Source organism: Haliaeetus albicilla, chromosome 13 (assembly GCF_947461875.1).
Source record: "Haliaeetus albicilla chromosome 13, bHalAlb1.1, whole genome shotgun sequence".
Lineage (NCBI taxonomy): Eukaryota > Metazoa > Chordata > Aves > Accipitriformes > Accipitridae > Haliaeetus > Haliaeetus albicilla.
In genome coordinates, this window is record NC_091495.1 from 4,594,381 (window position 1) to 4,606,114 (window position 11,734).

Here is an 11,734-nt window from a genome sequence, read left to right on the forward strand (position 1 = left end):
TATTCTAGGTCCTCCTAGTCTCACTGCCAGAAGAGTACGGACTGGTGCTTGCCCAAGTACAACCTCGTGTTCAAGCTTTTACAAAAGCACCCAGTACACGGCACTGATCGGGCACATACTGACCAATTCTTGTACCAAAGCAATGCAAAGGCTGAGCGCTCCTAACTTCATGGTATCCTCTGCACTTCAGTTTATCTAGTAGCAGTTGGAAAGGAACAGGAAAGGAGGTTGCTTCTGGTAAAAGTCCCAAAATTCAAAGGGTTTTTTTCCCTGAAAAAATGAACATGAGTCTGAGACAAGCCATGGATAAGAGCTAGTCTGGGTGTTCTCTGATCAGACCTGAGACACTCTGACAGACTTCCCACTAATACCAAGTGTAGACCACTATTGATAAAATGCCTCATTAAGCCAACATCTCTGCAGTCACTAGTTTACCCCCTTATCAATAGTTTATCCCTCTAACTCTTGAACATACCCTGCCAAAAATAATACCCCTCAAGATGAGTAACTAAAGTAGTCTTTGTGGAGAAACCAGTAAATTGACAGTGTTCCTTCATCTTTTACAATATTCTGTCAACACCAAGCAAGATAAGTGGCAAGTTACTCAAAAGCCTTCAAAAGTTTTAGTTTCCATTAGATATATATAAAAAAAAAAATCAAACCTCAATATTTTCAGATTACTAAACAAGATTATGATGTGTATTATGAATAGTTATTACAGTTACCTCCAAGTGTCTGTTGAGATGTCCAACGTTTCTTACAGCTAATACATTTTAATTCATAAGAAGTACTTCCTCCAGATGGATACCCAAAATTAAACACAAAACCCAGACCAAGGCAATACGTACTTGTGTCATTAAAAGGTACTTTTTCATTGATTATGCACAGAGATTCTTCCAGTCTACTGCCCAAAGCTGCTTGAAGATTCTTTAACTGTTGCTGGCTAAATAACAAAAAGACAAACGAAAAACCACACACACACACATTGTAAACCTTTAAAATTTTATCTGTATCACCAACACCACAGCTCACCATAAGCATCCCTTGAGTGTACAGGTCTTTGTCTCTTTCTAGAAGTTAGACAGAAGAAAGACCATAGGAATAATTTTTCCTCCTTTATGTCATATTTAATACATGACATTGTATTTTAATCCCTAACAAAAGCAGTGAAAGATGCAATAAATTGTTGTAAATCTTAAGTTCCATTCTCGAGAAGCTCAACTTACTTCAGAGTTAATCGTTACATTATTTTCCAATTTTGCAATTACTGTATAAGCTATATGAAGGTATTCTTTTCTACTGGAATTTGAATGGCAATACAAAAGGGCCTTTAAATTAGTTACTATATATCCGATGCAGTATTCCAATAGGCAAGTAGTGAGTTGTGGGTAATTCCGTTAACTGTCATATCACTATTAGAAATACCTCACAAGCCTTTCAAAGCCCCATATTTAAACACCGCTATGATATGGCCCACTCCCACAAGACTCAGCAATTATGTTTCTGATGCATTCTCAAGTGATTTTTCACTAGATGTGCTTCACTTGCATTTGATTCTGTATATAGATGTGAACATAAGTTCTTAAGACTACTAGTATTTTTAGTATAGATTCTTAAGATGAGCAGTAACAAATTCCAGCATTATATACATATGTGAACAAAGATTAACGCATATTGATTCAGACCAAATTCCACACCTTACCTAACTTAGACCCCCAAATTCTTCACTGTTTTGCTTCCCATTTGACATCTAGAACTCCTGCACATATAGTGGAGGGTGGGGGGAAGGTGTCAAAGTGACAGTTTTTTCCTTTTTTTTTTTTTTACAAAAACATTTGACACATGGAAATTTATCAGGACTAACAAGGAAAAAGAATCCAAAATAGACAAGCAAGGTATGAAGAAACTAGCCAATAAGTAGCTCATACACATTAACAAATATTTCTCTTGAAGAGCAGCTCCAAAATTGCACAGAAACTGTACAACATGGACTGCAGTAGCACTGGGCATGATAGAAACTAAACTCAAAGACAAACTGCAAAAGTATGGATGTTTCCTTTTTGTACTATAAAGGAATGGCAAACAAGTAGTTTGTTATGTTTTGTTTTACATTGTCCTTTAATCTTCAAGGCATGCTGGCTGTCAAGTCATGCATCCCCTGGCTTTACTGAATAAAGCATGGGTGTCAGAGGCAAATGGATCCCTTCCACTGAAAGAGTGGGGAAAAAAGAGCAGTACTCTCAAAGACATCTTCTGTCATGTGTTCATTAGATACTGATTTCAGTGTTTAAAATACTTAAGTGTCATGCTTTATTATTTTCAAAAAGCCTCCCTTCTTAAATGGTAGGGACAATTTCTTACAATGACATTAATTACCCAGTCATCACAGAATACAACAGACAAGCTCTGAACTGAATAGCAGCAGATTAAGACTACACTGTTTTTCAAACACAACAAAAAAAGCAAATGGCAGCAAAACACAGCTTTCATCCTCTTTTGCAAGTCATTCCTAGTGAAACCCTGACCTGTATTAGAGGAGAGTTATTGGAATTCAAGTATCTTTGCATCTATCAAAATAATTAAAATATATACTTCAAGGTTACCATTTGAAAGAAGGAACTCTACATCTGATCATTCACTATGCATTTTATCCATTACATTAAAGATCTATACTGCACATATATCTTTTAAAAAGGCACCTTAATAGTGAACTTCAGAGAAGTGCACCCTAATTTGATTTGGCCCACAGTCCTCAAATTCTTCCAATTTTCTACAACTTGCCTTCAAGACAATGAAGGTATTCCAAAACTAACAATACAATCCTTTAACAAAAACTTTCAAATATTCTAGCTGAGCGCATTACACCTGAAGCAAAAGTGATTGTTCAAGAAGCTTTTGGGGTGGAGGGGGATCTTCAAAACTCTTTTCAGTCAGTTGTCTCAGCATACCTACCCAAGCTTTGTTTTTAGAAGCAGTTTGTAAAGGCTTGCAAGTCTTTGTTTCATACAAGTTCAGTAGTTTCTTTACTTTTTATAGCACTCCATTACAAATAAATTCTTCAAGCTTTCATCAACTTCACAGCTACTTAAAATAGCTTGGCGACAAAACTGCTCTTACTGAAAGCTGAATCTGTGGAATTGATTGTCTAGTTACATACTCAGCAGAAGGAACAGGGGGCTGACCTGCACAGTCTTGATGTTAATGTGCTGTTGCCAATATTTTAAGTTTTATCAAAGTCGGGGGTGGGGGGGTGTCTTTTTTTTTTTTAAAGTATGATTCTCTAAAAATAATCTGGTTAATCTTTTACAGCAGTTAGTTCTTTAAATCAATTTTTCATTATATTAAATAAAAACACTTACCATTCTTCGGTTCGAAGCCTACAGTCCTTAGCTTCTCTTTCTAGCGTCTGAGACTTGATCTTTATGCAAGAAGATAATCTCACAATGTAAGTACTGACACAGCAAGACATTTCATTTCAAAACTTTTCAAACTTGCAAGTAAGAGAAAACTCCTTACTTCTAATTTGGCTTTATCATTCTGCAGCTTTTCTATGGTATCCGTGTATTTCCTTGTTAAACTGTCCACCACAGCTTGATGCTGGGCAGCATCAGTTTCCAAAACCTCAAGTCTAGTTCTCAGCTCTGTTTCCAAACGTTTGTGCTGCTCATCTGCTTCAAAGAACTAAAAGAAGAAAAGCAGAGCTCATATGAAAGCTTCATTTTACTATGGAATCTAGTCCTATGAGTTACACCAATTTAATTAGCCAGTCCACGTTAATAACAAGTACTAGTTCTCAGACAAATAGAAATTTTATGATGACATTTACGGAGAAAAAGGATTCAGGAACAAGTACTTTGTGTTTATTAAAGTTTGGTAGTACCAAGCATTCCTTAAATATATTTCCAATTAATAGTACACACCTGAAAAACTAAACTTGAGCCATAAGGTTTTTCAAGTTTTCTAAACCAAAGTGAAATGCATTCCATTTGGGTAAAGTAATTCCTGACTTCATCATGGCAACTTGCAGAATTTTAAGGCAATTCTGAAACTGTTAGTGAACTAAAAAGAAGTTTCCACCCAGTACCAACTACATGGCTATTTTCAGTAGAGTAGCTAAGTGTCACCAAAAGTTAAAAATCTAAATGAGAAAACACATATTACATGAGTTATTCCACATACTGTCTTAATCTGAAGTAGAAATTTTCTCATTTGCCCAGTGAACATCTTTATAATCAAGCTATCCGATCTAATCTACTGTTTCGCATACAACTAAGCCTTCAAACTCACTAGTTTTCAGATGGTATTTTATTTTCTCTATCTTTGTGTGACCAGTTTTCTGAACTAAAAAGAAAGGCTAAAAAAATTTCACTCACGAGTATATGTAGTCGTTCATTCTCTTCTATCTTCTTCTGAAGATCTTCATTGAAAACACTTTTCTGCTCTTGACTCAACTGAGATGAGGATTCTGCACTTTTCTAAAAGAAAGAAAATGCATTCATTAACTCCAAGCCTCTGGAGGTATCCCAAAGCCCATCCCCAAGTATATGAAAACACTTCCCATCACTAATTCTCAATAGAGGCACACGAGTACGTACCTTACTTACATTGCCTAATATATCGAAAGGTACACATATTGCACACAGCATGAACCTAAAAGCAGCACTTTTTCCTTCACATTGTTGTTGCTGTATAACAGTAGAACGCTAACTCAATAAGGACTCGGGAAAGCCTCTACTCAGGCATCACATTCACACACACACCAAATTGCTTGTATGGGCAAGTGCCCATTCGACATCATTTGAATCTTGCATGATTCCACACAGTCAGTGATATGAAACCCTACACAGGTGGGCTTATTTGGTTTGGTAGCTACATGTAAGGCACACCTGCCCCCACCAAGTGTCCAGGTGTAAGCTGGTCTGGTCTCAGCAGGCACTAGGAATAATCACTGAAAGTGCACTATCCCATGGCAGGCTGTAGCACAAGGTGGCACTGGAAAACACAGGGTCTTCACTGTCCACCAACTACCCTCAGAATATAGACAACTCTCTGCCAACTGTTTCCTCATTTTTCACCCATTTTGTTCAAAAGACTCAGAGACCACCAGTGAATCCCACACTGCTTCTCTGCTCTACCACACTGCTAAACAAAGGTAGTACCATCACCAAAAAAAAATGAAGACTGTTATACAGTCATATGTTCTCCTCCTTCTAAAAGGATTGCAGTCTGACACAGATCATCTATCTGAATTTTAATCTAAATAGTCTTAGATGTGATTTACACAGTGTCCCAATGGTAAGTATCTGAAGTAAGGGTGACATGGAACTTAGTGGAGGGGTATTCAATACAATGTGCATACTCAGTAAGGCCCTATAGATAAAACTAAAGGGAACATACTTAAAAGGTAGTACAAACACTTCTTAAAAAAAAAACAACAAAAAAACCAAGAAATACAGAACTGTGCATTCTCACAGCTGAACAGGAAAGAAAGTCAGTAGCAATGGTTTGCAAAACTACTCAAGCCAGGCTGAGGTCCTTCAAAATTTGGAAACATGTCTAGTGAAGCAGTAAGTTATATAACATGAAATAAAAGAACAGAAGTGTCAAACTGCATTTTGAAGAATGATCTACTATGGTGCATGAATAATGTAAGTCAGAGGTACTATGCTGCCAAGGAACTGGATAGCAAAAAAAAATGCAAAAGAGTTTAGGGAAAAAGTAGGGAAGATTATCATATTACTATCAGTTGAATGATTTCTTTAATGTCAGTCTTGATAGCTACAGCATTTTGGGAGCTAATAAAAAAGAAAAGATGTCAGTAATTAAGAGGCGTTTCCTCATAAGAGGAAGGTAGCAAAGGATGCTTGAGAATTATTTAAGTCCAGACACACCACCCCGGCATTCTGATGTTACCTACAGAAGACATGGCTGATTTTAGACAGAACATGATATAACCAGGTTTAATCAGCAAGCATTTTGGCAGAGAAACATCGCAGTACTGAAATTATTCTGTCATTTTGAAAAAACATACGGAATACTAGCTAAAAGTTTAGATTTCAGAGGATTTGACAAGATTCACAGAAGAGACAACTAGAAAAGCTACAATCATCGGCTGAAGAGTTAACTGTCGACATCAAAATTACAAAGCAAGGAGGTGGGGATAGGAAATGAGGGGTGATCAGTTTCCTTCATAGAAGTTGATTAATCACAGAGCTCCAAGATCTTTCCCAGATGTTTGAACACTTAATAAATATCTGGAAAGGGAGACAGCAATTCAGTATCAGTTAGCTGATGCACTAGAAAGAAAAGTGCAGAACTGCTTAGCACATAATATATGTATCAATACCTGCTTTGTGGGTATTTTCACTCACATCTGTTATAACACAAGTTCTGACAAAAACATTCAGCTCAACCCTTGACACAAAGCAACTACTGCTAGAAATCAGGATAAGATATTGACACTTAAGGAGCAGACATCTGCTAAGCAAGTTTTTTGCCTTTAGCACATACCTTGTTCTTCTTGCCCCTAGCTTCACTTAATGCAAGTTCATCTTGAAGTAACTCCACCCGCTTGGCAAGTTGCTGATTTCGAAAGGTCAAGCTGTCCATTTCTTGTTGCAGTTTTCTCAGTGATTGATCCTTCATCTTCAGTTGCTCCTGAATGACCAAGAAGTTTAATTTTAAAACTTTCACACCTACTCTCACACATGCTTTCAACAAGAAGCATCACATTAAAAAACTAACACATTAAAAAATTGCTTTCTTCACTATTTGAACACTGAAGAGGCAAAAGTATTGCTTTTAAACTTAAAAGCAGATTTCACTTCCTTGAGCTGCCCACAGATGACACTCCAAGTAGGTACTTCATTCTACAACTTAATCACCAAGAAGCAACCTTCCACTTTTACAAAGTCAGCACCTACAGAGAACAATGAAAACTAGTTGCAGAACAGAAATTCTTTTACTAAATCAAGTTCCTCCTTTATTCTTTTAATCACAATACTTTGAGTAAAAAGTATTCCTGTTTACCCATCTTGTCACAGCTTAATACATCTGACACGAGCAGTTTTTAAGATTACCTTCAGAGAGGCAGAGTTTGCTTGCTCATCTACAACCCCTTTTTTCAGTACTTGGTTCTGAGCTCGAAGCTGAAAAATAAGAGATGCCAATAACTATGCAAGACAAAGGAATAAATAAAAGCCATTCATTACAATGTGCATAAAGCATCGTATTCTCTCATGAGAACACCAGATGTGCATGCTTTTTAAAGTATTCTGTTCAGGTAGACAGTAGTGGTATGAGGTTGAAAAAAGGATCCAATTCATATCCTGAATTGCCAAGAAACAAGAAGTTAACTTTACCATCTTGAATATTTTGGTCAAATAGAACATAATTCTTACTCAGTAAGTACCTTGGAAAATTAGTTACTTAAATATAGTTAAGGTTTGAAGAACAGTGAACAAATATGGAAGAGCTGCAACTTCTTCCTTGACTAATCAAGTTCTTGCTCATATTCAGTGCTATTTCTGCCTCTCCCCTCTTCTCCCCAAAACTGTTCATGACGGGTTCTGGAACATAATCGGGGTTCACAATAAAGTCAAAACCTGTATTGATTCAAGAAGAGCTCAACTATACTCTAATGTGAAAATACTTATTACTGGTAGCAGCAGGTGACCCAGAGAGAACAACCTGACAAACACTTCAGAAAAATGCATGAACAGCATAGAAGAAAAAGTCCTCCAAGACTTACTTATATCATTCACAAATCTGAGCTAAAAATCACTGCGGTGAAAAGTGATACTCAAGAAATCTATTGTCCCGTCACTTCACAGAGTACCTCTACCCTGCAGCAATGAGGATACTGAGAGTTCCATCTTCCCATTCCTTGATAATTGCTTGAATCCTGGTTTCTTCAATGGCAGTTTGTATTCATTTGACATGTCTGAGTCCAGCTGTTGCAGATATAAATTAAAAGGGTTTGTATAGTGTTTGGGAATACCTCTGGCAGATGCATAAAAGGCAAAATTCAATGTAAAACAGCAATGGCTAACCTTTTCAGTCTGATGACTGAATATATTTGAAAGGTCAGAAGTCAGTTGACATTGCTAAGCACAGGCTTTTGCCCTGCAGTATTCCCACTGTGCTGTTCAGGCATCACAAAGGCAAGAGAAGAAAACTGCAAGAGCATCACAGAAATACTTCCAAGCACAGGGTTTCCCTAGCAAGAAAAAGCAGTGCAGTAGTTTTCTATGCCTTTTTTCTGCCACAGCTACTAATGCAGGAACATGTCAGGTGCAGTGAATAAACTAGCTCAATCATGCTGCATTGAGATACCCAAGCTGAAGTGTGATCCACCAAAGGCTGTCACAAGTTGAAAGAGCTTTTTGACTACTACTTCCATCGGGGTTGTGCGAGAGAGCCAGAAGCTGCGGCTCGAGGCGAAGAAGAGACTCTGAAAATACACATCCTTCTTCTGGACTGCTGTGTGAACTGAGAGGGAAAGCAATTCTTTGGCAGGTACTTCCCTTGGCACTCCTTGAGTATATCAAGCTCTTGTCTACCTCTCCCCTTAGCTTCCACAACATGATTAAGCGAACAGGCAAATAGCTTCCCAGGGCTACTCTCCATTTCCACCTGCACACAATAAACAGCCAGTTGAAAAACTGACCATTTGCACAAAACGAAGAGTTACCTGCAAAGGGGATCCCACAATGCCCTGGAATTGTTGCACAAGAAGTGGGACGAGACTAAAAAGTAGTTCCCATAAAGAACCCATAAAACATCACAGGCTGAAAGTTGCAAGATGAAGTTCAAAGAAAGCTTTTGGACACCATGATACTAAAAGAAAGAGGATCCAGCAGCTGGAACTTTCAGAAGCTATAGTCAAAAGTCCACATTTCAAAGCTTCATTTGGGAATCAAGCAGCAAAATCCCTCAATCAATTTGTCCCGAGCCATTTTGAATCTCCAAGGTACAGCAGAGCCACTGTAGAAAGCAACAAGAAATATGAACTCTGACCTACAAAGCCCCAAAGTGAACTCAGTTTTCTTAAAATGATTTTGTGGAAGCATTAGACAAAAGTATCTCTGAACAATTTAGATTCTGTATAGGGGTTTTTTTTATAGCAGTTCCAAGGCGAATAGTATTTAAAGAAAACATCGTTCTGTAACATAGGGAAAGGTGTCAAATACAGTCAAGTGCTGTGTGCCAAACACTCTGATGCTGGGCTACACAAAACCAAAGTGCTGCCTTTCTTTCCCAAGGCCATTGAAGAACTATGCCATTCAAGACCAACGGTGTCCTCTTCCTTTTAGTGAAGAAACAAGAATGAAGAGTTCTATATTAAGCAAGGCTCCACCATTTAAGAAATCATCTCGAGCATCTTGGAAAGGCTTTCTCCGCTATGGGCCAGAAGTCTTTGCAAATACTCTGTTAAGCAGCACCAGAAACGGGAGGCAGAGTCACCTAGGGCAGCTGCAGAAGAATGGGAACAGACATGAGGCAAGTGTGGAATCAAGTGCCCTCACTTCCAAGACACTGCAACACCACTGCAAGCACTACTAACACCACTGAACTCCCACATCCACCAGCCAAAGCAAACTCAAGAGTCCATGGGTAAGATACAAGACCAAGACCTCGACAAATGTTCACACCCAAGAAGATAACTAAGCCTTATGCCTGACTGGGAAATAGAAACGCAAGGGAAAGCACTGCTAGTTTCACTTCCCTGGCATGGCTGAACCCATTAGCTGTCCCACTGGATCCTTTGCAGATAGGGCCACTTTGCCCCTCACGCCAGCTTGCCCAGCCGGCACTCGGCAATACCGTAATTCCCTCGGCACCTGCAAACTCGCACCTCCCCAAGCCTGCCTTCACCTCCTCCTCAAGGAAAAGCAACCTTCGAGCCCCAAACACCTCACGCCGCCACAAAAATCAGCGTTTCAGTCCTGACCAGCCCCCCCCCCCGGCTCCGGCTGGAGCACAGCGCCGAAGGCAGCCAAGCCGGGCGGGAGAGAGCTCACGGCCCCACCGCCCCACGGTGGCACCGGGGCGGAGCAGGCTCAGCGAAGGCACGGGCAGCCCCGCGGGCGGATCGGGGAAGGCCCCCTCCCCTCAGAGAGGCGGCCGTGAGGCGGGTAACGCGCAGGGAGCGGCTGGAGGGAGGGGAGGCACCGGCCGCTCACGGAGCGTCGGGGACGGGCTCTGGCGCCTGATACCTTGGAGTACTCCTGAGCCAGCTTCTGGTATTTCCCCTGCAGCTCCGCGGCGGCCGCCATCTCCCCGCCGCCGCCGCCGCCGCCGGCCCCTCACGCCCGCGAAAGGGAAGACGCACTTCCGGGTTCGGGACAGCGGAGGCGCGGTGACGTCACCGCGCCACCCCCACCACGTGCCGAGCGGCGGGGCGGGGCGGAGCTTAAGTGGCCGGCGCCGCCATCTTGACCCAACTTCCAAGATGGCGGCAGGGAGGAGGGCGGGGCCGTAAGGGAGGAGGTGGGAGAGGGAAACGGGCCCGGCCACGTGACACCAGTGAGGCGAGCGTGGCCGCCTCTGTTGCCATAGTGACAGGCGGCGGCGGGGGCCCCGCGCGGCCTGGAGGCTACGGGGCCCCACCCCGCCCAAAAAGCACCGGCCGCGCCCGGCGGCAGCGGCGCCCGCCCGGCGGGGTCACGTCGGCGAACGGCGAGGCCGGCCAGCGGCGGACGGTGCCCCGGCGCCGTCCCCTTCTCGGGCAGAGAGCCGGGGCCGGTCCCGCGTACTCCCCGCCCGAGGCAAGGCTGTCGCTAGGGGGAGCCCAGGGTCTGCGGTGCCGGGATGCGCGGCGGCGGCCGCCGCGGCGGGGGAAGCGGGTTTCCGCAGGCCGCGGAGGCCCCGCCGGTCCCAGGCGCCGTCGGGGGGCGGTTGTTTGAGGGGCTTGTTCCTCAGGCGGAGCCCGAGCTCGGGCTGCGTTGCCGGGGGAGAGAGGCAGGCGCGGGACCCGTGAAGGCGGCCTGCAGCGGAGAGCGTCGTGCGCGGCTCCTTGGGAGCGCGCTACGGCGGTTGTCTTAACATAAAACACGGAATACCCGCGGAAACTGAGGCAAACACATCTGCCGCGGGTCCGTAGGTGAAAACATGAAACGAAAGGCAGTTAAGTAATTTCTCACGGCTCGCAACAAGCGAGTGCCAGGGGCGGGATCAGTCGGTGCCAGCGCTGGGCGCTTCCTACTCCTGCGTTCAACTGTTAGATCCTAATGGAGGGGAACGCGGGTACATCGTCTGTTCCCGCAGTGCCGGCGGTTTCGGGGTCATTTTGAGTGTCTGCACGCTCTGGTTCCCCAGAGGGGATCCTTCTCTGCTGCCTCCAGCCTGCAGGTCCCTTTGTTTCAGAGCCTTCTTTCAGCTTCTCCACCATTCAGCCACCCTCCTTTAGAGATTGCTTAGGCTGTGCTAATTATCTCCTATTTTCTTCTTCTTTATCCTCAGATTTACCAAACATTTAAATGCGTATCATCAGCACTCTTTAAGCAGAATCTGAAGACATCATAATAGGTGTATTTGGTCCTGCCAGATATCCAGCCAATGCAGGATTTTCTTTCTGAAAATGACTGGAAACAGATGTGTAAGGAAAAGAATAGTGAGGGAAAAATGTGATGATACTTCACCAGTATATGCTGAGCATCTGGTGATTTGCAGGTTAAGGGCTTCCTGGTCTAGGATAGAGATGTAACAGCAAGTTATTATTTTTCTTCAGTTT

The 11,734-nt window shown here is 42.5% G+C and overlaps 1 protein-coding gene across 3 annotated transcripts in view; it reads right to left on the reverse strand.

Annotated features, from left to right (window-relative positions):
• Window positions 1–10,365, reverse strand: part of PPP1R21 (protein phosphatase 1 regulatory subunit 21) — a 33,417-nt gene extending 23,052 nt beyond the window's left edge. Inside the window, exons 1-8 of one of the 3 annotated variants that reach the window (XM_069799932.1) lie at window positions 10,218–10,334; window positions 7,838–7,952; window positions 7,080–7,148; window positions 6,511–6,657; window positions 4,374–4,475; window positions 3,517–3,681; window positions 3,360–3,418; window positions 849–943 (exon numbers count right to left, since the gene is read on the reverse strand). In XM_069799932.1, coding sequence (XP_069656033.1) covers window positions 849–943; window positions 3,360–3,418; window positions 3,517–3,681; window positions 4,374–4,475; window positions 6,511–6,657; window positions 7,080–7,148; window positions 7,838–7,882 — 682 coding nt within the window. In that variant the 5' untranslated portion in view covers window positions 7,883–7,952; window positions 10,218–10,334. Of the gene's footprint in view, window positions 1–848; window positions 944–3,359; window positions 3,419–3,516; window positions 3,682–4,373; window positions 4,476–6,510; window positions 6,658–7,079; window positions 7,149–7,837; window positions 7,953–8,692; window positions 9,475–10,217 lie in introns of all 3 variants that reach the window. The other 2 variants (XM_069799930.1, XM_069799931.1) reach the window with 2 other exon arrangements.
• Between the last annotated feature and the right edge of the window lie 1,369 nt (window positions 10,366–11,734).